Source organism: Cyrtonyx montezumae, unplaced genomic scaffold, assembly GCF_038088225.1.
Source record: "Cyrtonyx montezumae isolate F1298 unplaced genomic scaffold, pur_monq_1.0 scaffold_3, whole genome shotgun sequence".
Taxonomy (NCBI): domain Eukaryota; kingdom Metazoa; phylum Chordata; class Aves; order Galliformes; family Odontophoridae; genus Cyrtonyx; species Cyrtonyx montezumae.
In genome coordinates, this window is record NW_027072034.1 from 75,614,522 (window position 1) to 75,641,397 (window position 26,876).

At 38.7% G+C, this 26,876-nt stretch overlaps 1 protein-coding gene across 1 annotated transcript; it reads right to left on the minus strand.

The window, feature by feature from the left end:
- Positions 1 to 1,980: 1,980 nt before the first annotated feature.
- Positions 1,981 to 25,386, minus strand: LOC136052101 (suppressor of tumorigenicity 14 protein-like). The gene is made up of 17 exons (XM_065741953.1): positions 25,306 to 25,386; positions 24,776 to 24,944; positions 24,028 to 24,152; positions 23,075 to 23,142; positions 21,849 to 22,030; positions 21,717 to 21,755; positions 20,777 to 20,993; positions 19,096 to 19,235; positions 17,803 to 17,900; positions 16,822 to 16,934; positions 15,913 to 16,046; positions 13,482 to 13,589; positions 11,520 to 11,639; positions 10,696 to 10,879; positions 8,878 to 9,149; positions 7,214 to 7,350; positions 1,981 to 2,184 (listed from the first exon to the last, which is right to left on the minus strand). The coding sequence occupies exons 1-17, from the start codon at positions 25,384 to 25,386 to the stop codon at positions 2,026 to 2,028; spliced, it is 2,346 nt and encodes a 781-aa protein (XP_065598025.1). The 3' UTR covers positions 1,981 to 2,025.
- Positions 25,387 to 26,876: the final 1,490 nt, after the last annotated feature.

Consider the following 26,876-nt stretch of genomic DNA (forward strand, 5'->3'; position numbering starts at 1 on the left):
CCATGTCTGGGGATTAGAGTTTCAGAAGCACAACCAAATGAAGAAAACATAGGCACTTACATTTTTATCATGTGTTTATTGAAAAAGAAGAAGTAGTTGACTGGCTTTTATAGTTACTAAAATCTCTACAGAATATAATTTGAGCGCATTTTAGGAGGGAAACTTGACACAAGAGTTGCTGCAGGGGTAGCAGTGAGGGGAATGCCCAAAACCACTGCAAGAAAGGAGGGAGAAGCAGTATCCTTGTTAGATACAGGAAACATACTGTGTGAAAATTACAGTACTAACTCATTTTCATGTTTTCCCAAAGATCAGTGGCTAAACAAGGACCGCATACTTATGTACTGTAGAAAAAAAGCATGCTTTGACCTGCACGGATTGATATTCATGGTGCCAACTTCATCTTTTTTACCTTTTCTAAAAGGTGAACACTTCCAAATATACAGCACAATTTTAAAACCATCTAGAAAATACAGACAACTTTTATGTAATAATTCTGGCATTCAGTTTAATATCATAAACACCTGTGGAATCTTCAAATCAGCTAGATTTGCCTTACAGGCTCATTAATATATTATTGTTTTCAAAGCTGGATTTACTGCTAAGATTGAAATGGTGATCTTAGGACAGAAGTGTGGCTGTCATTTCCTCCTCCACTTTCACTGAGACCAAAGACCTCTTAATTCCTTTTTTCTTTTACATCTCTTTTAGAGCAGTGTGTCCATATGGGCACAACTCTTTCTTCTAGCCAGGAAAAGAGACAAAACAGAGAACAAGACCTTGAAACTCAGCTCACAGCAGACCAAGGACATCAAGGAAAGCAGCACAAACCCACCAGAAGCATGCCAAAATTCATGGAGCACGCTGGAGCCAGATATGAGAAAATCTGCTTGTTAAACATTGCAGACATTAGACCCACAAGTATTTTGTAAGTGTAGAGAAAGTAAGAAACCAATAAAGACTGAGGAAGATGTTCAGGTTCATCAGGACTGTCTCAGAGCTGCAAGATTTCGCTTGTTTTTACTCAAAGACTGGATTCAACAAGAAAGACTTCCTGGCAAAGCAGTAGTCCTGAAACAGACTTGCTTGCAAGCTGCCCCCATAGAAATGTTACTGTGCTGCATTTCATTCAGCCTTGCACATGTAGCACCTTTTCTCCTCAGGCAGCTCCAGCCTTTTATTTTAGGCAGCTAGATTTACAGTTTCTGGCATCCACTGAAGCCACTCAGGCACTGGCCTTCTATGACCCAGGGGCCAACATCATGCTGGTTTGAAGTCTGATACAACACGACACAGTTCCACTATGACTGCCTACTACTTTCTGCATGGCTGCTAAGAGAGCCCTCATACGCTTGGAGCTGGAGAAGAGAAAGAAGAAAAAAATAGTCATGCTCAAAATCTTGGATACGAACTAACATAAACTGTCCAGTGTGAGCTACTATTGACATCTGATTGCCAGTTCCTTTATAAAAGGAAATCATCCTGGTTTTGCTGATTTCATCACAGCCTAATATCAAAGAAGGCAATTAGCAAATAGCCTTGTTATTAACAATTATTAAAGAAGGCAAACATACAATATTATTGTAATCAATCACACGCACAAATACATACGTGCAGCCTTTAGTGATAGGAATGGGACAGTACTCTAAATTCCTGATGGGATGTGAGCATGAATATCCATGCATGCCTATGCAAAGGTAGATAGCAAGAGAGATGCATATACATCTCAGAGGCAGAAGGAGGGAAGAAGATCTGTCAAAACAATCGTGTCTTTTTTTTCCCCAGATTAAAATTTAATTTTTTAGGAACTTTGTTTCTGCTGGTAGGGGATAAGAAAGATGAATCTATAAGAAACCTGAAGTTATCGGAAGTTGCTCTGAATCCAAATGGTTACCATTGGGTGAATAACAAATGATCATTTCTGCATTAAGGCAGTGCATTCTTTCACAGTGAAACAGCCAACAGCATTCTCATAACGTAGGAAGCAGTTTATGTAAGGGAGTCCTGTATATTCTCCTTGGCACATCAATTTGTAATCTGACGGATCCAGTCAAAAAGTGCTGTCACCTTAGTGTATACACCAGGACGATTACGCCGAGCACATCCTTCTCCCCAGCTCACAATGCCAGCAAGGTACCACCTATTTCCCTTTCCTGCGCAGGCCAAGGGACCTCCAGAATCTCCCTGCAATGAAGTGAGTTTATCCATTAGCATACACACACAGAGCACTGTACGATGTTGAATGCATTCAATTTGTTTTAACTTACAGAATTAGCACACCAAGCAATACAATGCAAAGGCAAGAGGAAGGAGAAAAATTACTCCCTGCTGCTGTCTTCTTACAGGATTCGTAAAGCTGAATGGGAAGAAGATGGGTGGAAAGCAGGAACTTTACCACTGACCATAATCTGTTCCTAGACTGAAAGCAAAACTCTTTACGATGTTAAACAGAAACAGGAGAATACCAAGGAAAGGTGTGCTTAGGTATTAGCAGCTTCATTTTCAAGTCTACAGCTTCACAGATGGAGAGAAGGACCAAAGACTCTAAGGGACACACAAATGAGAGCTGGCTTCTCAAAGGAATCATACAAGTCTGTGCACCATTGAAAATTAAAGATCCAAGTTCAGTTCTGAGCACAATTGTGTTTTGATCCTGAGCTCTAAAATGCTTTGTGACCTTCACTGCATGACTTCAGGGAACAGATAGTTCACAGAATTCTGAACAGTTTATAAATGCATCTCATGTATTTAGACTCTCCTGATGTATACAAGGCAGTCAACAATCTCCAAATGGAGCCTGGGGTTTTTCTGCTGCCTCCAGTTGGAGCTAAAATTTGTCAGAAGCAAGCTATGTACCAGAAAAGAATAATGACAAATCATTCAATACCCAACCAACCAAAATTATCTATTGATAAAGAAGAAGCCAGAACAGTTAGTCCTCCCTCTGAGGGTGCTGTTATAGTGGCAATTTGGATTACTGAAGAGGCTGATCTAGAAGCAACGCAAGAAAGAAGTCTATTTATCAGAATAAATGGATTGTTACAGAGCTGCTTGTGAAAGACAGAAGGAGCTGTATGAAGGTGGAAAGAGGAAGGATCCTAGAAAGAGGAACCACGTAAAACCAAAGAACACCCAAGAGTGATAAGATAACCAAGTCTGAAAGAATATACGCTTTTTCTCACTGTTAACTATCACATCAGCTAAAGATGAAAGTTGCGTGGAAAACTGACATTAACTGTGAATGTACTACACAGGTCATATGACCGTGAAGAAATAAAACAAATCAGGATGCCTACAAGGCTTGAAATGTAATACAAGGGTTTTCAGGGTGCAGTGGGAATTTCCTGAACTTCACAGATTCATAGATACATTAGGTTGGAAAGGACCTACAAGATCATCTAGTCCAGCCATCCTCCTATCACCATCCCTACCCACTGAACTACTAAATCAAATCCCTTAGCACCTCATCTAAACGCCTCTTGAACAGCGCTAGGGATGGTGCCTCAACCACCTCCCTAGGCAGGCCATTCCAGTGCCTGACCACTCTTTCAGAAAAGAAATGTTTCCTCAGGTCTAATCTAAATCTTCCCCGGCGCAACTTGTGGCCATTTCCTCTCGTCCTGTCGTTATTTATCAGGGAGAAGAGGCCCACCCCCTTCTCACCACAACCCCCCTTCAGGAAGTGGTAGAGTGCAATAAGGTCTCCTCTGAGCCTCCTCTTCTCCAGACTAAACAATCCCAGCTCCCTCAGCCGCTCCTCATAAGACTTGTGCTCCAGACCCCTCACCAGTTTTGTTGCCCTTCTCTGAACACGCTCCAGGGCCTCAATGTCCTTCTTGTAGTGAGGGGCCCAAAACTGAACACAGTACTCGAGGTGTGGCCGAGTTGAGTACAGGGGGATGATCACCTCCCTGCTCCTGCTGGCTACACTATTTCTAATACAGGCCAGGATGCCGTTGGCCTTCTTGGCCACCTGGGCACACTGCCGGCTCATGTTGAGCCGAGCATCAATCAACATCCCCAGGTCCTTTTCCTCTCTACATTCTTCAAGCCATTGTGCCCCAAGCCTATAGCATTGCATGGGGTTATTGTGGCCAAAGTGCAGGACCCGGCACTTGGTCTTATTGAACCTCATCCCATTGAGCTCAGCCCAGCTGTTCAGCCTATCCAAATCCCTCTGAAGGGCCTCCCTACCCTCAGGCAGTTTGACACATCCTCCCAGCTTAGTGTCATCTGCAAACTTACTGAGGGTACACTCAATTCCCTTGTCTAGGTCATCAATAAAGATATTAAACAAGATGAGCCCCAAAACTGACCTTTGGGGGACACCACTTGTAACAGGACACCAGCTGGACTTAACTCCATTAACCACTACCCTCTGGGAACGGCCCTCTATAGCCAGTTCTCCACCCAGAGAAAAGTGAACCTGTCCACACCACAGGCTGCCAGTTTCCCTAGGAAAACAGAGTGGGAGACTGTGTCAAAGGCCTTGCTGAAGTCCAGGTAGACTACATCAACAGCCTTTCCCTCATCCACCAGTCTGGTCACCCAGTCATAAAAGGAGATGAGGTTGGACAAGCACAACCTGCCCTTTGTGAACCCATGCTGGCTGGGTCTGATCCTCTGGTTGCCATGAACATGCCGTGTGATCTCCCTCAAGATCATCTGCTCCATAACTTTCCCTGATACCGAGGTCAGGCTGACAGGCCTGTAGTTCCCCAGGTCTTCCTTACGGCCTTTCCTGTAGATGGGAGTCACATCGGCAAGCCTCCAATCTTGTGGGACCTCTCCAGATAACCAGGAATGCTGATAGATGGCAGAAAGTGGCTCGGCAATCACCTCTGCCAGCTCCCTCAGCACCCTTGGGTGGATCCCATCTGGTCCCATGGACTTGTGGCAGTTCAGATGGAGGAGCAGGTCTCTGACCATCTCTGCCTGGATCACAAGGGGTGTATTATGCGCTCCATCCCAGACTACCAGGTCAGGGCAAAAGGTACCCTGAGGATAAATGCTCTGTCTATTAAAGACAGATGTGAAGAAGGCATTGAGAACCTCAGCCTTTTCCTTATCCTCCATGGTTACATTCCCTGCCTCATCAAGTAAAGGAGAGAAATTCTCCCTAGGTCTTCTCTTACTGTTAATATATTTGTAAAAGGATTTTTTGTTCTCCTTTACTGCAGCAGCCAGTCTAAGTTCAAGCTGGGCTTCTGCATTTCTATCTTTCTGCCTGCAAATCTTGGCCAGTTCTCTGTAGTCTCCCCAAGTAGCCTGTCCCATCTTCCAGAGGACACAGACTCTCTTTTTCTCTCAGAGTCTCAACAAAAGATCCCGGTTCATCCACACTGGTCTTTTTCCTCTCTGGCTCAACTTTCAGGACTCCGGGACAGCCTGCTCCTGTGCCTTTAAGATTTCCATCTTGAGGAGCATCCAGGCTTCCTAGACCCCTTTACCCTTCAGGAGCAAGTCCCAAGGGACTCTTGCAACAAGTGTCCTGAACAGGCCAAAGTCTGCCCTCTGGAAGTCCAAGGTAGTAGTTTTGCTAGTCACCCTCTTGACATCACCAAGAATAGCAAACTCTATAATTTCATGATCACTCTGGCCAAGACAATCCCCAACCTTCACATCTCCTATTAGTCCTTCTCTGTTAGTGAAGAGCAGGTCTAGCAGGGCACCTCCCCTGGTAGGTTCTTGCACCAGCTGTGTCAGGAAGTTATCTTCCTCACACTCTAGAAATCTCATGGACTGCTTCCTCTGCGCAGTATTATATTTCCAGCATATATCAGGGAAATTGAAGCCCTCCCCCATGAGAACAAGTGCTGGCCATCATGCAACATCTACTAGTTGCTTGTAGAACACCTCATCTATCTCTTCATTCTGACTAGATGGTCTATAACAGACCCCCACCAAGATGTCACCCCTATAGACCATCCCCCCCATCCATAGACACTCTACTTTGTCATTTCCAAATGACTGAATGTCATTCATCTCTAGCATTACACAGGAAATAAGCTGGAAACAAGAAAAAGAAATAATATATCTGCTACAGACTAAGAAGTTAAAGACCCCGAGGGTCAGCACACTGGGACACAACATAGCATACTGTATTGGAAGCTGGATTAAACAGTATGGTATATAGAAAATCCAGTTAAAATATAGATCTAAAAATCTAAGGGCACATTTTTATGCAACACATATCTTGAAGGATCTTCAAGCCTTAGGTGTATTACAACATGTTTTAAACAAATCAATTTTAAGGTTTAAGGTTATACACAAATGGAACATAAAATTAACATAAATAATGCTTCACTGAATAAAAACCTGAGAGAAGATCCTACAAACAGTCCATTGTGTATAAATAAGTTTGACCCATTAAGAGTTTTATATTGTAAAAATTAACCTACCACATTAAAACAGTAAACTTTATATATTATACAAAAGTTCTACCAAATTACCACTGTCTAAATTCAGTAACATGTTTTTCTCCCTTTACACAGTATCTGGAAAAATGACCGTGTTTGTAAATTGGAAAGTGGATATTCATCTCAGTGAAATTAAATACTGATAAACAGCACAAGTAGTCAAACAACTAGGAAGGAAAAAAAAAGAGTTAAGACAGCTGACGTATGACCAAAGAACAGTTTCTGAATGCGTGTACAAATAACCTAGGTCATGTAACCCATGATACTATGATGTAATCCAAACTCATTACATGCATGAATAAACATGAAACAAAAAGGCAGCAATGCAATTGCATTTACCAGATTTACCTTACTTTTGCATTTTGTATTTCTTTGCAACTCTAATGGTACATTCCTCAGACTGCTACAATCCCAACACCCAGATATCAGAAAAGGAAATAAAAATCAACATAAAAAGCAAAAAGTGAAGGTAGTCTTAGCCTTTATCTTTGCACCACTGCTACTTTAAGAAAATTAATTTTCAGAGAGGAAAAAATTGTTTTCAACACATTTTACTCTGTCTTGCAAAGTAGTATTATTCAAGCATTCCAGATATTATTTATGCTAATTTTCCTTTCTTAGTTTTGAGAGTCTTTAATTGCCATGTTAAATTAATCATACATTCAGGGCCCCTCACTCTTCCTATTGAGTCAGAGGGTGGGGGGTGGAAGCAATAAAAATACTACCCCGAACTCTGAAGTTTTCCAATGAAAGTAAACATTTATTTTCAGTTTCTGAACAAGCCCCCAGATTACCTGGCATGCATCAATGCCACCATTAAGGTTCCCAGCACAGAGCATGCGTGATGTGATGAGATCATCATACAGCTTGCTGCAAATGCCTTGATTAATTATTCTCACTCTAGCTTCCTGCAGTGTTCTGGCAAGATGACCTAGGAAGAAAGAAATGTTGCAGAGATTGAGGTAGTACATATTTCCACAACAGAGATCACTTGCCAAAACAAAGGAGCGCTGCTCCATACTCAAACTCTGCGGAACTGTTAGCAGGAAAGTAACTCCTCTCCCTTTAACTGTGCCCTCAGCCTTTGAATACTGCTGTCTACACAGGCATCTTCAGACAAAGCCACTGTTTACTTTGTTTCCTCTGTCTTTATTCTTATGAGCTTGTTCTGGCCGAAAGTAATAGTCATGCAAAACGTAAAAATAATACAATATACCATTGAATGTAACTAGGTCTGAATGCCATTTCAAATTATGCCTGAAGATTTTGATGTTATTTACACTGTGGTTCTCTCTAAACATTATGTAAGGCCTAGCCAAGGAAATTCATGTGTTGTTTCCCATCCTCTCGCTTCTGGGTAAGGAGCTAAGGAAACAAACTGGAAGCAAAAGGGGACTGAAACTCAAGTGTGCGAGTGACAAAACACACTAGGAGCTTGATTCTGTACTAAAGCACTGGCATAAGGTGTTGCTGTGAACTACATACCCTCAGTCATATTATGGCACAGTAGCGAACATAACCTATTTGATATCTGGATGAAGAGAAGTTTGTTTACTCATTAGGTTCTTTGGGTGAGTTGGGAATGAAATAGGCAAGACAAAAATATATTTTTTCCACATACGCTTAGACTGATTTTAAATATGCCCTAAATTATTCTGATAAAAGATAGTATAAGAAGGCATAATTAAAAATAATCATTTGCAACTTATTAGGCTATTCAGTGGTTATCTTAGATTTATTTATTTATTGCGTATTAGAAAAGCCAACATTACCACAGCAGATGGTTTCTGATCAAACATGAGGAATTTGATCTCAGCACAACAGTGGAGACTAATGCAATGCTGAGGAGCTGTCTACATTCAAGTCTCAAAGCTGTCTCCTGTGCAATAAGGCCAAGATGCTACAGGCTTCCCTGCTGCTCTAATTCTGTTTTTTTTCCTGACTCCTCATTGCAGCATTCTCCTCTGAACTGCACAGGCAGCACACCTCCTGGGACAAACATGAATTTACCTTTAGTTAAGACAGACAAAACAAAAAAAAAACACCATATTCTTGCAGTTATTTCAGGGCTCCACATTGTCAATCACAGCCTTAGAGACAAAGTTGTTCTCCTCCAAGCTCCTGTTTTCTTGACCTGAAGGTAGATTATAACCTATCCACTGGATAAACTGAACTATGAAGATGGAAAGGTGTTTGTCTTTTGTAAATGTAACACATTGTTTTTTTCAGTGATCTGTGACATCATCTCTGATGCCCATACAGAGTATGTGTATTGATACTTATTGCCCGCTACAAATGTCTTTAGAATCTATAGCCTAACTATTTGGACATCTTCAAGTTTCTTATAGAACTATTATGTAAACCAGAGGTTATTTTCTCTTAGGACTATAAATATTTCATTGTAAATGTTTAAAATTAAGCCAAACTTGCAAGAAGTATATCCAGAAAATGAACATACTATTTTCTTTCATGGCTCCCCAGCCAGTTACATAGCAGACAGTTCCATAAAGAAATACTCTAGAGCTGCTTGGTAAACAAATGGGCTGTACCAGCTCGCTGAAGAATACAGGTGTCTCCATTTCCAACAGGGCTATGTCATAATCTGAGATAGACTGGTCATACTGTGGGTGTATAATAATCCTTTTGATCGACCTTACAGCTACATGATTGTTCTTTTCATTAACAGTGCGTAAGCCCATGTATGCTCTCCACCTTGATGGAGCAGAGTATCTGCAAAGAGAATGGTTTTAGAACAACCCATTGCAAAGCAATGCAGTGCCACATCACTCCATTCTATGAACAGAATGGTATTTGATGAGATTCATCAAAACAAAATGAATGGAATAGAACACTACTTAGGAAGATAGATTTTTATAGTCTCAGCCTCCTAAAACAGTAAGCAATGGTTTAAATTACCATTTTGAAAGGAAGAGCATTCTAGAGGTGTAAGATCAGTTCCTGAAAAAGCACATTTTTCAGCCATCTTTACAGTAAGCAAAGCATCCTGTGTATGAAAAGAGAGCAACACATGCTATGCTGTGGTAAATTGTGCAGTTTTGCTCTGTAATGCAGTTGACTGGATGGTTTTCTTTTGGTATAGAGATCAACTCCAACTGACCCACCAGAAATATGTTGCTTGAATAGCCTTAGAACAAATCTTACATAGCAGAAGAGGGGTACAGGTGGACAGGTAGATTATCTGTCCTGATGTTGCCCCACAATGACCAAAGCAGAACCAGACTGAGCTATTAGCAACAGGTTTCTCAGAGCTCTGTTATCAGCACATTTAAACTTTCAACTATAGTTGTCTAGGGTAAAAGTCAGTATTGCTACTGACATTCCCAAGCCAGGAAACAGGCCAAAGGCAACTAAATGCTCTGTCAACATACAAGCCTCAAAAGCACATATTCTTCTCACACTAGCAACGGTTCTTCAGGGTCTTGGTCAAAATTCTGTTAAATAACATCTCTGTTTTAATTATAAAATTACTTTGTGCAGATTGAATAATTAAACTTGAAAGTGACTACGCTGAATAAAAGCTAGATTACATCTCAGATACATGCAGTGCACTGCTATAGGTGTCTCTGCACTATTAACAGCCTTTATTCAACCTAGTCACTTTCCCTAGGGCATTAATGCATTTTCCACAGTTGTGTGCAAAATTGCAGTGTTAGTGGGTTAGTCAAATTGTTAGCATGAAGGCAACTGTTTTCTCTTGAACATAAAGCACAGGAATACAAAACATTTGTCACCAACTCAAAAACTAGTGTGCATAATACTGGAATGCACATACACATTGCATCAAGAGAACTGCAGTGTGCCTGACAAGCAAAAATATCGTGGTGTCGTCTGAACATGTGCTATCATATGTTGCACAATTTAGATCACCAGATTATCTTATAAAAAGACTATAAAATCTTTACTGTAAATTATGTATAGTATATTGTCATACATACAATCTTTGTTTCAGCAACTGCTTTTTTTTTTGTCCAGAATACTTTCAATCACTGAAATTAAAATGTATTGTTTTCTATGTTTTTCAAAAGGCAACCATAGGGCTTTGTAAGTCACAAAGCGTGTAACTAAACTCTCTTCCTTGTAACACATCATAAGTATGTCTTCTCTATTTACAGTACCTAAACTGAACACAGGTGTCATGTACAATTGATGAGATTAATCAAAACCTGCAATAACTACTGTAGATATTTGAAAGCAATACTGTCAAATTGTCAAACTTTAAATTGCAGAACTCTATGACAGCATAATCTTTCCATACCTTACAGAATCAGAATCCAGAAAGCAATGGGCAGCAGATACAAGCCACCTCTTGGAAATAACAGATGCACCACAGACATGGCCCTGTGCTCCTATTCGTAAACTTGCTTGCCAAGGCCACTTCCCAGACTGTGCATCTTCACCTCCAACAATCCTGTTCAGCCTAAACTGGTGTCTTCCACAAGCTAATAGAAATAAAAAAAGGAAAAAGTAAAGGAAAACACTAGGTCATTTTACTTTGTTATGCTTAATGTGTGAAGTAACATTTACCTAGTAAACCACAAGGCCATTGGGAAAATATTTTTTTTTCTTACAATTAGAAAAATGATAAAGGCACTTGCCCATTTTCACTCAATGGGTGGGTAAGAAATAAACCACTTGTTGCCCATCCTCCCTTACAGATTTCCCAAGAGGTTAGTAACTGAGGTTAGTAACCCAAAAAAAGCATTCAAACACAATCCTAAACCTGGCTGTTTTCAACAATTCACTGGAATAAGATCTTATATTCTTTCCCTACTTATATATAGTGCTCCACAACTCGTTGCTTGTTTGATATGAATGAAATGCAAAAAGATCTACCAGTTTAACAACTTGGAGACATGCATTGCTTGTAATAATTAATCACAGATGGAATAGATCAGCACGTTTAAAATGAGAAGGTATGAAATTTAAAATATCAATTTTCCTGCAGATGTTACCAGGAATTTTTTTTAAAACTCACATCCAATGTTATCAACTTTTCACACAGTAATACTTGGCAATAGCACCAATTCCTAACTCAGTTTCTGACGTCTTTAACTATTTTTCAAACAACTGTTACCACACCACAGTTCATTTCATCAGATCCATCTGTGCAGTCTCTTTTCCCATCACACTCTGGATTTGATTTCAACAAGCACTTTCCATTAAGACATTTGTAAGCATAAGGGAAGCAACTTTTGTGGGCTGAAATGAGAGAAAAGATGGTGTCACACATTAAAAGCCATAGCTTCAAATGATTAACCTACTCAGCTGTTGCAAGAATTGCTCAAAGCCACACATTCCAATCTTCCTGAATTCATAGTCTGTGCTAGTGTAAACAGTTTCCTCTGTGGAAAAGGATTAATAATCACACTAATTTAAATCTCAGTCATCTCTGAAGAAAGATAACATAGACTTCAACTGCACACACTCTGATTTTAACTCTAAAGTGAGTAAACTGGGCATGTCAGACCTATTGTTTTACCTTCACTAGCACTATTCTCATTGCAAATTACACGTTTACAGAGCAGATATTATTCAGAAGTCAGCTTTTTATTTAAGAGAAAGTTGAGCAATCTCCAAAAAATGTTTTGTTAATAATTATCATAGTTTTCTATGCAGAAATTCTGGCTGACCCATTGCTATCATTCTTAATTATCAGTCATTTACAGTGGCCTTGAAATAGTGGTAGAGATTTTTCTATCAAACAAGGACATTCTGCTGGCTACATCAAGGACCTAGGATTCAAAGCAAGGCAAAAATTATAGTGGCAAAATGCAAGGAGATATCAGTAGTACCAGCAATATCCATAATGGTGTTATAAAGAGTCGTATGTGACAAAAGGACAGAAGTCCTCAAACTATTATGTCTCTATCCCTTACATTATTTGCTACTGATCAAGGAAAAGTTGAGGAAAATTTGCTGTTTTAACTGAAACACACAGTGAGCCACAGTTAGATCTTCCAAACAAAATCACTGATACCCTGGATTTTGCGTTATGAATTTCTCCCATAAACTAGTTACACTATGCATGTTATATTTTCACTACTACAAAACTTGTACTTTTGTGCTAAGAAAGAGTACACAAATACTAAATTCAGTAAATAATTCAGAAGCATTTTCATTCACATTATATGAATAGATGATGTGAAGCAGGATAACTACCACAATAGGGTCTACATCTGTAGGGAATTGAATTTAAAGTTCTTTTTCAAGTTAGATTGTATAAAGCAGATTTCTCAGATTACATTACTTTTAGTCATTGAGACTATAGACCATAGGACATCTCTTAATATTCATTTACAACCCCTGTGAATCACTGTGGTTACACTTGATGTTATACTTGCACAGGCATCAACAGGAGAAGAAAGGTCAAAATATAACAGCTCGTCATCAGGAAACTGAGCATACTGTCTATCTTAAACAGTGACAACCAGTTGTGACAGCAGCACAAATCACTCCTGCTGCAAAACAGAGCAAGGAATACTTAGCATCTAAGCTACAGCAGAAAGTAACTAAAGATTAATTCATTTGTTAAGTTCAGAAAGTAGCACCTAGATTTTATGTACTTAATTGGATTACTAAAGGCATTTGGAGATGCCATTCACCTTCTTTGCTCTTCACCAACCCTCTTCCTAACTATGGATAGGAAAATCTAAAGACTTCATGTAAGTGTATACTGTATGCTTAGTCAAACAAGTTGACCTCACAGAAAAAAAAAATTGGGAAAAAACCCTCTAAGAAATCTGCTTTTTTTTTTCATGTGAAGAGGGAGATGGTGTGTGCTGACCATTACAAATAGAAACAGCTGCCTAAAGCCATTTTCAGGAAGTTAATGGACATTGACTACAGAAGTTCTTGAAGAGGAAAAAAAAAGCCTTGCTTTGGATTCTCACACATAGAAAATTCAACTGTATTTCTAATCTGCATGTCTACTGGAAGATTCACAAATTAAATGAGAAAGTTTTCCATTAAAAATTAAACTGAATGCATCTCTGCTTCTGCCTTTCACCATCTCTTGTAAAACAGCAAAAAATACACACTTACAACAATTGTGTTCATTGCTGTCCTCCCCGCAGCTATCATCACCTTCACAAGATTTATATTGATGCTTACATTTTCCATCACCACAGTTCAACTGCTCTGGAGTACAACCTGAAGAAGAAAGGTCTGTAAATGCTTTATAAGCCTAATATCTAGTTAGTGGCCACGTGTTATCTTCACTTGCTACAGGCCAGCTTATGGAATGATCACTAACATATATTAGCAGAACAACAAAATTAAATATCTTTCTATTTTGGCTGTGAGACACTGGCAATCACTTTCTAGAAACAGTTTTATCTATTTTTTTTCTCACCTTGGTTCTCACACAAGGTAGCATGTGCAATTTCTCTGATATTTACATCCTCACAGTAGACAACCAAATCAAAATTAATAACTCTATGCTTGCTTTTAATCATTCTTTCAATATTTCAAAATAATTTAGCTTGATTATTTGTTGTTTTACTTTTTAGAAGCTTAACTTGTAAAGCCTGGCATAAAATTTTCATTTTCTCTGTTTTCCCACTCTTCAAAGAAATACACTGAACAGTCTTCTCTCCAGACTTTTCTATCATCACTCACATACTTTTTATCTTAAAGATAGCTACCTTACAACATTTATCAGTCTGTCTCTAAACTGCCTAGGATAATCCAGTTACAGGGAGACATAAATAGCTGCCCTACCACTATCTAATTCATCACTACCATCTGAACAGCCTTTCCAGTAATCAGAAAGACTATTTGAAGGAATGTACACTTAACTGTGCACCTAAACTGTCAATAACAAGATAGAAAAATCATAGAATCGTGTAGTGGGTTGGGTTGGAAGGGACCTATAAGGATTATCCAGTTCCACCACACTGCCATAGACAGGATTGCATTCCACCAGCTCAGGCTGCCCAGTGCCACATCCGACCCAGCCTTGAACACCTACAAGGATGGGACATCCATAGCTTCTCTGGGCAACCTGTGCCAGGGCCTCACCATTCTCTGAGTGAAAAATTTCCTCTAACATCTAATCTAAATCCCTCCCCTTTTAGTTTAAAACTGTTCCCCCTTGTCCTCTATCTTGCTGTGTAAAAAGTTGGTCTCATTTCTGCTTATAAAATCCCTAAAAGTATTGCAATTAAGTCATCCTGGGGTCTTTTCTTCTACAGACAGAACAAGCTCAGCTCTCTTCAGCCTTTCTTCAAAAGAGAGGTGACTCCAACCCTCTGATTACTTTCACAGCCCTCCTCTGAGCCCACCCAGCTGTACATCTTTCTTTGCAGTATTCCGCACGAGGTCACAGAAGAGCAGATAAAAGGAAACAATCCCCTCCCTCTCTCTCTAGCCACGTCTCTTTTGGTGCAGTCTAGGATACCGTTGGTATTTTGGACTGCAAGCACACACTTTCTCCTCAGATCAGATCAACTTCACTTTTTTTCTCCTCTAGTACTAGAAGCAAATTAACAAGGCTGAAGGACTAAATGCATTTGTCCCATATTCATTTAGTCAGTTCCAATCTGGAGTCATTTTCTTCTCTTCACTGCCTTGGAGGAATGATTAAGACACTACTCAGCCAGCACTAGCTTTTCTCTCTATAGGAGCCTGAGAGGCAAGAAAATGAATCTGTCTCAGATACATAAGTACTTCTTGGTCATCAATTAAAAGAACTACACTCAGTCAAGTGGTTTCACAGTGTGATCTTCTGAAGTCACAAAGAACTTCCACTCCCTAGAATTTCATTAGGAAAAGGAAATTAGCCTGTTTAGAAATAAAAAAGAGAATGTTTCTGGAAATGAGTAAATGTTTCCAGAAATAAGTAGAAAGCAAGTACTTAGAGAAAATATACTGCATACATACTGTCCTGTCTAAGACAAAGTCAGAAATAAATGTATCCACCTTCTGAAAATCGCTAATTCACTCTATGAGTGTCTCAAAAAATATCCATAATACTGATTCAGAAGCATGGAGACTGATGAGTCAGGGAAGGGCTGTAAGCCCAGCCATCTTTATGCAATATGCCAGCAAAATGTCTTCACTGACTTTCAGTCAGAACTTACATTCTCAAGCTGGATGTTGATTCAAAGCACCTGAACATAAAGTACACGGTTAACTCTTGTTGGCAAAATGTTGCACCTTTTGCAACTCTGTCATACTATTTGCTTATTGCATCTTGGTTATTTTAAAGTGTTGGCAAAAAGGCAAATAATTAGGTCTACAGAAAGTGGGAAATAATATTTTTGCAGAAATCTTGTGAAAAATCAGAAATTAAGTGCTAGCTTCTAAAAGTGACATTCACCTAATATATCAGATATATTTGTTCAGTTAAATGAACAATAACATTAAATATTCCTCTCAAAAATAAGCAAAAAGGCAAGTTGATTTTTGCACAAGTTCTCTGTCACTAATATTTTATTTAAGCTCCTTTTAAAGTGCATGCGTATTCACTTACGGTCTGTGTGACTGAAGGCTCTGTATTCAATATAAAATCCTCGATGGGTGAGTAGTTCATCTGAATGGAAGTTGATTGCAACAGAATAGCCAAATTCTCTGTTTCTGCCATTTTCTGAAATATCTTTACAGTATCTGGCAAGACAAGAGTGAAAGGAGATAAATTCCAACAAAACTGATCGTTATCACCAAGATGCCTTTCCTATTATTGAAGGCTACAAATCTCAAAAAGCTTTAAAGCAATGCAATAAAGAAATTAGCTATTTTTTTTAGTACTAAAAGCTTTTCAGCCCAATAGAAGCATATTACAAATACCTTCAATTCCACCCCACCATAACCACAACTTTTCTGGTAGAAAATTGTCTCAGAATCTGTTCTATAAATAACAACCACTTCTCAGCATGCTTCACTTCATATTTCCCACTTGAGTCTTCAAATTCAAGGGGCTACATACCTAGCAAGGAAAACATATCACCAAAACTAACAGCTATCATTGTACCAATGCAATTCTTCCAAGTAGACAAATCACTCTGAATAATTTTTTCCTTACAAAACATTTTAAATTATGTTATTTGCTGAAAACATTTACAACCATTAAAGAGCAACTGGCATAGAAAGTGAAATCTCAAATGCCATGTTGAGATCATAGGCAGGGATACACAACGCAACTGTGACTGCATAACATCCTGCCATACTCATCATTGCCTTCAAGAGAAACAATAAAGTAAATATTATCTCTGTATAAAATGTTGTTTACTTAAATTAACATGGCAAATGTTAAATGGAAGCAAATCTTTTTTTCTTGAAATGCGTCTTTGTGCACAAGAAGTGGTGAGACTTGTTTTCTTAGTATGTTGTGTAGAACAATGAAGTGCAAAGTAGTGTGTCAGAAAACAGTATATTGACTTACCTAACTCCATCAATTTCTAACCAGTCTTTATCACATTTACTGGACCCTGGAGACTTCTCTTGAATTTGTATTGCAAGGATTTTTAATGAAAGCTTGTAGGCAGGCAATGGCGCCTAAAAAAATCAAAGAATAAGTTAAGCATCACAATACAATCACAAAATAAAAAAGCCTGCTGTGAGATAGTATTGTAAATCATGTTTTACTTATCAACAGATTGAAAATATGGTATTTTTTTATGATGCTCAGCAGGACCTTTGAAGAAGCATTTTTTTTTCTGCTTTAAACTTAAAAATAAATCTTTTTAGGCCCACCTTTGACCAGAATGTGCCAGATAAGAAATGTCCTCACTCAGACTTTGGTATGTAAAGGGACAGGCTGCCCAGAGAGGATGTGGAGTCTCCTTGTCTGGAGACATTCAAGACCCGCCTGGATGTCTACCTGTGCAACCTGGGCTAGGGAGCTGCTTTGGCAGGGGTTGGACTCCATGATCTCTGGAGGTCCCTTCAGCCCCTGTAATTCTGTGATTCTGTAAGTCTTTCTGCAGCAAGCAGAAAGTGCTGTATCTGACATTCACACTATGTTTGCATTACCATGTGTTCTTAGAAGGTCAAACAAACAATTAAGAAAGTTCAGCTTCATAGCTCAAGGAAATAGTGTACTGTATACTGTTTGAGACATGACTTACATGGACATTTTTCTGATAAAGAAATAAAGCCCTGACTACTAGTGGTTTGCTCCAGTTGCTGGGAATTGCCATCTTGTCTACAATTTTATTTCAGTCATGTGCAACACTCAGTCTTTTGGAAGCTGGAAATTCCTACAGCTGGTACTTGATCATAAGAAGCAAAAAATAGGGTGCCAGAGAAGTCAGGTGCAGTATATTTCCCCTTCATTTCACCAACAAAAGACATTTCTACCAGTTTTGTTTTTATATCACATAAAGCAAAGTTACCATTACTCAAGTAACTTCCCAGAACTTACTCGGATGATCCATCTGCAGTCAATGTTTGGTGGGTAGTAACTAGGGTAATAAGGAGAACTCAAACTTCCATTCCAGGAAATATAATGACCACCACACACTGGAAGAAAAAAATAACAGCAAGGAACACAGCCTACTTCCCCTGCTATAATCCTTCTCTATGCATAGAGTTATAATAATGGGTTGTGAACCTGTTAAATTCAGTTTTAGCCTAGATTAGCTGAGTCTCTGACTCTGATTATCTCTGACATTCCCATGAACGCTTTCAGAAGTTAAAAAGCATTCAGTCCTCTGAAATGATACTTCTGACTAATTTCATTTAAACCAGGAAATTTGAATGTATCAGTTCTCAGACAGAAAATGTACGTCACTTTTGAACTGCATCAATGAGGTTTTAGTTTCTCTCGTAGATACCCATCCCCTATAGTTATTGGCCTTCTTTAAGTTAACACGGTGAATAATAATAATAAAAAAAAATTAACACAATTTTGAAAATAGCATAATACTGGAAAGGGATCTAAGGTTCTGGGTGATGGAAAGTTGAATGCAAGGCAGCAGCATGCCCTGGCATCCCAAATGGCAACAGTACCCTGGGGAGCATGAGGCACAGCACTACCACCAGGCAGGAAGAGGGGTTGTCCTGCTGTGCACTGTACGGCCTTAGCTCCTGCACTGGCTGCAGGTTTGGTTGTCACAATGTAAGGAGGGTATAAAATTATGAAAGTATTCAAAGGAAGGGCTACAGAGGGTGAAGGATCTTGAGGGCAAGGCATATGAGGAGCAGTGGAAGTCCCATGGTTTGTCCCAGAGCACAGGAGGCTGAAGGGACATCTCATGACAGCCTGCAGCCCCTCACAAGAGGACCAGAGGGTCAGCACTGAGTTCTGCTCTCTGGTGACCAAGATAGGGCCCAAGGGAAGGAACATCATGGAGCCCAGTCAGGGGAAAAGCATTTGGGGTTAGGGACAGGTTCTGCATCAGAAGGTGATGGGCATGGAACAGACTGCCCAGGGCAGTGGCTACAGCCCTGAGCTGACAGAGTTTGAAGACCCTTTGGACACTATTTGAGTGATGCTGTGTGTAGCCAGGAGTTGGACTCCATGATCCTTGTAGTCCCTTCCAACTTGGGATGTTCTGTGCTTTTATTCTTCATTCAGTTCTCAGGTATTTATTTTTAATGGATCAGAATGACAATTCACCTCCCTTCAAAACACATTCAAGAAGTATCACTGTTTTTGAAGGTAACAAGTAGTAAATGTGCTTAAATAACTCATTTGTTTATAGTAGTCACTTACTGATTTTAGGGATTGCTTGAAAGTGAGCTTTTAGTATATTCCTTTCTTCTCTGTGGTCAACTGAGAATGTAAGTAACATGACATTACTAGATGAAGTTATACGTTTAACTGGAGGAGTCCAGGCTCCAGAGCCACACCACCTGAAATATTAAAAAGATTGCATAGAAGTTTCCCACATTCCAGTCACCTTTTTTCACTAACTGGGTAGAAACAACACTGATTTGATCACCTGTTTCAGGAGTATTCTCCTAGCTACCATTTTCCCTTAATTGTTCCACCTCACTGATACTACACATGAGATGCCTGTTTCCCTGCACCACTGCTGAGCAACTTAGCATAAGCAAAGATATTCTAGCCTAACAGGTGCCCAGGAATTTCCAGACCTGCAGAAATATCAGAAAGGCCGTGCCAGATTAGGTAATTTCAGTGGCAGCTAAAGTACTAAGAAGTAATCGGTAGTGATGAAAAAACCAGAAAGTACTCAGCAGCGTTGCACAGCAACTATGAAACAGGTAATGAGCCCAAAGTATCTTTGATTTCATATCCCAAGAGCTTTTACAAGAGACATAGAGCTCCATCTAGGCAACTGTTTTCCTCTATTCTTAATTAACTAACTCGTAACTAAGAGTTCATTTATATCCTGATCCCTGGATACTTACTGTTCCTTGTAATGTGAGGTACTGTTTCATGCATCTCTAAATTAACTGCTTTATTTATTGTACTTTGAAATCCTAAATACACTGTAGATTTCTTCTCAGTTATTTACAAGTCTATGTATGTGAAAAATTTCAAGTAGAAAATTAACAGCATATAGAAAAAAAGACATTTGTTAATCTGGGAATAGAAGCAATCAAGAAAATCAGTTTCTCTGTAGGTATCAAAAGCATTCAACACCATTTCAGTCACAACATTTTCTCCACTGCTCTAATCAAATTCGTAGATAGACAGACATCAATACACAAGTATTCTTTATCTTTTACTTATGACTTATTTGCATCAATGTTTTCTTGACATGCTGCATCATACATTTGTGGGTTTTGCTAGTTTCCTGGTGCTTTCATGCATGTGGTAGATCATAGTAAGCTGAACCACTACACAACAGAGAAACAGTTGAGGAAATAACCCATAGTCAGCAGTTGAGTACATGCAGCCCATCATCAGGCATAGGATTCTCCACGCTATGCTACCTACATGTGGTGCTGTTGATTTGGAAACAAGAGTTTAATTAATTACAAAAGGAATTAATCTATATAAACCTGGCCTTCTGACAATCCACCAGCAATGATGAAATCTATTATCTTGTTACTCAAGAATAGAGATAAACATCCATTAAAAGAGCTGAAGAGTAACATCTCATTTCGAGGAACTGAAAGCACAACTAAGTAAATACATTTCAGACACTGTTAACTGAATCTGCATGCTCAGCTAACATCTCCCTCTCTACTTAAAATGCCTGCTAACGTTTTTTTCTGCCCTTGAAACTATTCATCTTCAGATTCTAAAATGTGATAGACTGTTTTGTTAACTAAGACAGGTTCATAGTAGATAACATGCCCACACATAAAACTCTGGAAGAGTAGGGTCAGTGTGGCTGCTGAAAACTACAGTAACATTTGATCTCATTTAGGCAAGTGGACTCCAGGCTTCAGCTCAAGAACCTCTTTGCCCTGTACTAACATACCTTGTAATGATCTTGTTCTGAAGAGGAAGAAGGAAATCATATGCAGATAAGCGGTGTGATGCACAGCTCTCTGAAGTGACAACATGCAAAGAGGTAACTACCAGTCTCACCACGCAGTTAGAAGGAACTCGCAACCTCCACTGATAAAAAGACTTCTTGGGATTCATCAGAGTGAGAGTTCTGTTGTTACCTGGCTTTGCATACAGGTCAAAGGATACTGTTATATAAAAGAATCTAGATTAGTGGCTGAAAAACTGAAGTTGAAAAACAAATATTTCATGAAGAGGTGTCAATAAGCACCTATCTGCATTTCTTGATTATTTTAATCTCCTCTTCACTTATTTTCACAAATCTTTTTAGCACAAAGAAGCACAGTGCTTCACCATCACCACTGGCACACCACACACTCAGCAAGAAGGAAGGGACTTGCCTGCAGCATCTACAATCTGTGCCAGAAACCTACCTCTTCTTTTGTCATTTCTTGACCTACCTTCACCCAATGAGAACACGAAGTACAGGAAGCCAATCTTGAGACATGCGTGATATCAAAAAACCAAGAAGACTCAACTGAAGTTCTACAGTATTTGAGAGATCACTAACTATGAATAAACTAGTCACAAGGAGAATAAAACTCTGTTTAGCTATTTGTAGTAGCTTTTTTAATGCCAAGGATGCACAGCTCAATTCAGTTAAATGCAGAGTATTCAGTTTCGGCTATGCTACTCAGAACATCATAATAAAATCATTAAGCTATTTTCAAGCCAGGGAAGACCTCTAGTTTGGTTTGATTCACAAGTCCCACAGATATAAGGATAACTGAGAAACTGCATTTTCCTATAACAGGAGAAAAACCAACCAACCAAAAACAACCCAACAATCTGTAGTTTCTTCTTTTTTCCCCTAAAGTAATATGAGTAATGTGGGATTGAAGAATAATTACCTGATTTTAGCATCACATCGTATTCTTTAGAATCTGAAACTGAAATTTAGTAACTATCAATTACATGAACCGACAAAAATCAGAGAAAGAAAAACTGACAGAATAGATATTAAATGACAGGTACATTGTTACCAAAAAGCTCCATTGTAACAAGATCAAAATCTTCTTCCCCAGAAGTACTGAACATGTGAGGTATTTGTTTACTACTCATTTGTTTTTTTTCCAATGGGATTAACTTTTTAAGAGAATCAGTAACATCCTGTGGTGCCCAGAATGTATTCCAGTAGTAAGCTCGTAGTCCATACTCTCCTTCACTGTGTACAGGGAAAAAAGAATCAATGTCATAAATACACTCTAGGTAGTATTTTGGAAATTAATTTCCACAGTATTATCAGCTTGCATTAGTTTAGTAGTAAGATAAACTGCCATGCAAAGAATTACAGCTGAACGTGGTAGCAAAAAGCTCTCTCATTCAACAGTTGATTACATATATATGTGTGTGTGTGTATGTGTGTGTGTGTGTGTGTGTGTGTCTCTATACACACACACACTAGAGAAACCTTGATAAAAAAGTCACTTTGAAGTAACGCAGAGACAAACATCTACCCCTCACAGAAAATCCTTCAAATAATTCTAAGGAATTGGCTGTTTGCATCCCTGCTATATAGCTATACACTTTGAAGATCATATTCTAGTTCTAGACACATTTTCCTTGATAAATTTTAACTGAGGCTTCATACCATAAAACAATATAATTTTACACCCATGCTTTGATGCAAAATTCTACACAGTCTTTGTTGATACAAATAATATGTATAAATACACATACGAAGTATTTTTTCATGGATTTGAACATACAGTCCATCATCACAATGATTTCAAAATCACTTATGGACTGACCTGCCAATTTTCAGAAACCTGGGACAGTAACAACCATCTGCTTGAAGTGTTTACATTTCTCATCAGGAACTTAAATAGAACACCTTGCCCAACATTATGCTGTTAAAGTTTTTTTGAAAGTTTAAAAAAGAGCTTCATTTGAACAGAGAAAAGCAAAATAAGCAACACATGAAAAAAACCATGCTGGACTGTGATGCCAATAATCAGAAGTAGATGAACAGATTGGAGAGCAAAGGCACCACTAATCCGGTTTCATTTCTCTCACCAATCTGAGATTCCATTATTATCTTAGCTCTTAGTTCACATTTTCATCATGTTTTCAATTGCCTGTTATGAAGCAAATTATCCCATTATTATAGCAGACTTTAGATTTGTTTCTTTGGGATAATATGACAAAAAGACAAGACTAATACAATTAAATATCTCATATTTAAACCACATGCTGGAGAAGTACCTACCTGAAAGCAGCCACTATGGACTTCAAATAGTACTTTCCCAAGCTGGAACGCTCATAGGATTCAGTGAGCTGACAGGTAAAAAAAAATATTGTTAAAGTAACAGTGAAGTGTTACATTTTAGTGTCAATAACACGTCTTACATTGGGAAGTATTTATCCTATTTCTTCCCTTCCAAAACCCCCTACACATGACAGATGCAATCAAATCAAGGATCATAAAGATGTGCACATCCCCATTAAAAGTGATCACATTTATAAGAACTTTGAGCAAGCCCGTGATACTCAACCATGAAAAATAAGCTTTCATGAAACCAGCTTTTATTTTTCTATAAGACTTGTCATATTTTAGTTACCTAAAATTTGAGGGAAATTTCTGTCATATAATCTGGCTGTAAGCAAAGCATGTTGGCTATGCACAAAGCATCTCAGAGACACTCAATTAGCCCTTTTGGGAAGTACCAGCTAACAGAGAACAGCTTTGTGTTTATAACTTCTGTTTGCAAGTAGCGAAGAAACTGCTGAGCTCAAAAATATGAACCCACATGAGCAGTGCAAGAAAGCAAGCACTATTTAGGGAAGAAAAAAACACACCAAAAGGGGTATATGCCTTAAATGTAAGCTGTAATTAAAAACAAACAAAAGCTGCTGAAAGAGAAAATACGTGGCAAGGAAGAATTTTCCAACATACAAAAGCTAAACTAAAGAGCAAACTCCAAGAATAATAATTTGTCCATAGTCATAAAGCCCTCAGAAACATTGTTTTTACAGTAAGAGAGAAAGACACAGCTGTCCAGCTGCATTCCTAAAGCCACACACTGCCACAATACATGTTTTAAGTTCATTATTTTGGGGGGAAAATTAAAAACAATAGTGATTCAAACTTGGATCTGCTCCTTAATCTTGATTCTGTAATAAATATTTTTTTATTACTTATATATCTATGTGGGGACTTACGTAATTTTGGATTGCCTCTGCTTGCAAGAGGAATTTCTGGGAGCTGGGATCATTGAGATCATCTGTGTAAGTCAGATTAGGAATTTCTACACTTCCACCAATATATATCAAAGAGAAAGCTGGAGCTGAGGAAAAAAAGGCATTAGAAATTAACACATCTAATAATATTGTTTTAAAGTTTTCAGAACAAGACGCTTGCAGAAGCATGTATTTGTATTTGTCTTTGACATTAGCAAGCATTAGTTCTTAAGAAAATGTGCACTGACAGCGAGAGTTTTGAGTCCCATTGCTAGAACAGAACTGAGGTAAGGTTCAGATAAATATTTGTACTAGCCATGCTTTAATTGTTAAACTTCCTTTTTTTGCAGGGCTCTCCTTCTGAAGAGAGATGATTTTCTGAAGTTGAAGTCTGGGAAAAAGCATGCAAAAACTAGGAACTTGTTCTGTTTCAAAAAAGTGGCTAGAAGGCAGACTGTTAATTCATCAAGTCTATCTGGAAAGATAACAGTTCAATAATTACGGTATTCAGAAGCAGAGACAAAAAACAGCAATAAAATACATGCCTTCTTGTGCAACTATCAACACTGCTGATTTTTGTACATTTTGTTGCTTAGCAAAGAAGTTAAGGAGAAATGAATGTGTGTGCAATCGTTGAATTTAAGTGCTTAGTGTGGAGCTTTCGAAACTAACCATTCATGCAGTTCAAAACCACCATCCCATCCAAACTGTGCTGGGGATTAACACTTACAGAATGAATAGTGCAGGACTAGCACAATTACTGTAACTGCTAAAGACACTAGAGATAATATTCCCAGAAGCCATCTCCTCCAGAAACATGGACTCATCCATTTGAAGAAGTAGTATTTCTGACACAAGCCCTTCTGGTAGGATGTGCAGGAGGGAATATACAGGTTTTCCTAAAGAAAGGACATAGGGTGGCATCGGTTAGTAAGACAACACAAGGGAGCCATCATATCATTCTTAGGTATATTTGCTCTTTTAGTTTTTATCAGAGACTTGAATTAATAGATTAAGACAATATATTCAATATTACGTCACATACAAAACCCACATATTTCACTTTTTTGCAATCAGCATTTCAAATTATAAAAGGTCAGACTGGGGGAGGAAGAAGAATTGCTGTTGATTCAATCAGAAGCATCTGCATACAAAGAACAGATATCAATAAGCGCCAACAGAGTTCTCAATACACATCAGAAGAGGCCAGAGAGATCATTTACTGAGCTCCTGCTATAAAGCACAACTGCTGTCTCTTACCTGCCCATCAGCCTCCTCAGGGTGACATGGAGCTGGTATGCTGTACACAGAAACCCGTCTGGGAGGGAAAGCCCGTGTCATGATGCCTTGACAAATGCTTTCTGAGAAATGTAATAACAAAATCCTAAATGAACATCATTCCTTAAACATAAACCAGTAACAGTGTACTGCTCTCCCACTTCTTACCATGCATCTCTCATTTCACCTTTGCTGTACTGCTGAAAGCTGGATACAGCTGATATGCTATCAAAGAAGGTGGGGAGGTGAAGTCTGTAACTCTTTGTTTTCCTAACTGCTACAGGAAGATATGGATCTCATTATTTGAAAACAGGTTGGCTACCCTCATCTTTCTGAAATACAAGGGTAAGACAATTTATATCACAGCGCAAAAGACATGCAAGCAATTTTCATGTGAAAAAAAATCCCAGATCCAGAATAAATTATGCAATTTCTAAAGAACACCTGATGAAATCCACAGAAATATTTGAAAGAGAGGAAACAATTCCAAAGGCTACCTGAGTTTTCCAGTTTTAAATGTGACAGAATTAAAGCTGCACAGCAGAACAAATATAATTGCAAAACAATTAACGTATTTCCTGTTCAGACTTGAAAATGGTATCAAGTCAACAAGCCAACAACTTCAGGGAGTTCTGCACATAAAAGAAATGTATGAAGAACACTGAGAATTTGTGCAGGGAAATTATGTATTACATATGATACCTTCATGTGTATATAGCAAAGGAGAAAGGTGGGTAAAGGCAACAAAATGAAAGCAACACAGAAGAGGTCCAAGGAAACTATACTCCAGAAAACAAAACTGGTAGAATTGAAGTCAGACACAGGTCACATGGTGACTACAGAAGGGATTAATTGGAAAGCAATCCTTACAGCTCAGGAATGCAAAATAAAACTGTAGACAGACTGCTTTGTTCAAGTCCTCCTTTTTTCTCCCTACTGTTGACCCCCACTACATGCACAAACTGCTGGCTGACTTGATACTTTGCCCTCTTCTTCAGGGAAAAGAAACCCATAGAAAGAGCTCAGGGTAAATGAAATCTCCTCTTCATCATCTCCAAAAGTGTATTTATTATTTTGTTTAAACTATATAAAATCAGAGAACCTGAATCTGTAGGGATTCAAGAGGGTAGAAACATCAGTCTAACATGGACAAGGGCAAGATCACTGCAGTAACAAACATATCATATTTATTCATCTTGTCAAATCTGCCTGAAGATAAAGAATTCAAATCCTCAAGTGTATGATACATGAAAAATCTTGACCAGGGGGAAAATAACGCAGGAAATAAAACAGTAGTTTAAAAGCACACACAATTAAAACAGCAGTTGGAGGAGGAAAACTACGATTAGCAAAAGTACTAATGGCTGATTGCTATGGCACTCTTCATACTGTACACACACCTGAGGGGAAAACAAAAACAAAAATGTGAGTGAGACTTAAGCTGTCACCAGACAGTCATCCGTGTCTTCAGTTTCCTGACAGATTATTATACATACACATAACTTGTGCCATGTAAAAAGAGCAAAAAGTCCCAGACACAGGACTCCTCCAGT

Bases quoted from the DNA above. Each gene is read 5' to 3' on its own strand.
- LOC136052101 (XM_065741953.1), bottom strand. From the start codon at position 25,386: ATGACACGGGCTTTCCCTCCCAGACGGGTTTCTGTGTACAGCATACCA. The intron at 16,935-17,802 runs GTAAGTTCTGGG...TGATTTTTTTAG, and splicing joins ACTGCAGATGGATCATCCGA to GCGCCATTGCCTGCCTACAA. The intron at 9,150-10,695 runs GTATGGAAAGAT...TTCTCTTTGCAG, and splicing joins CTGGATTCTGATTCTGTAAG to ATACTCTGCTCCATCAAGGT.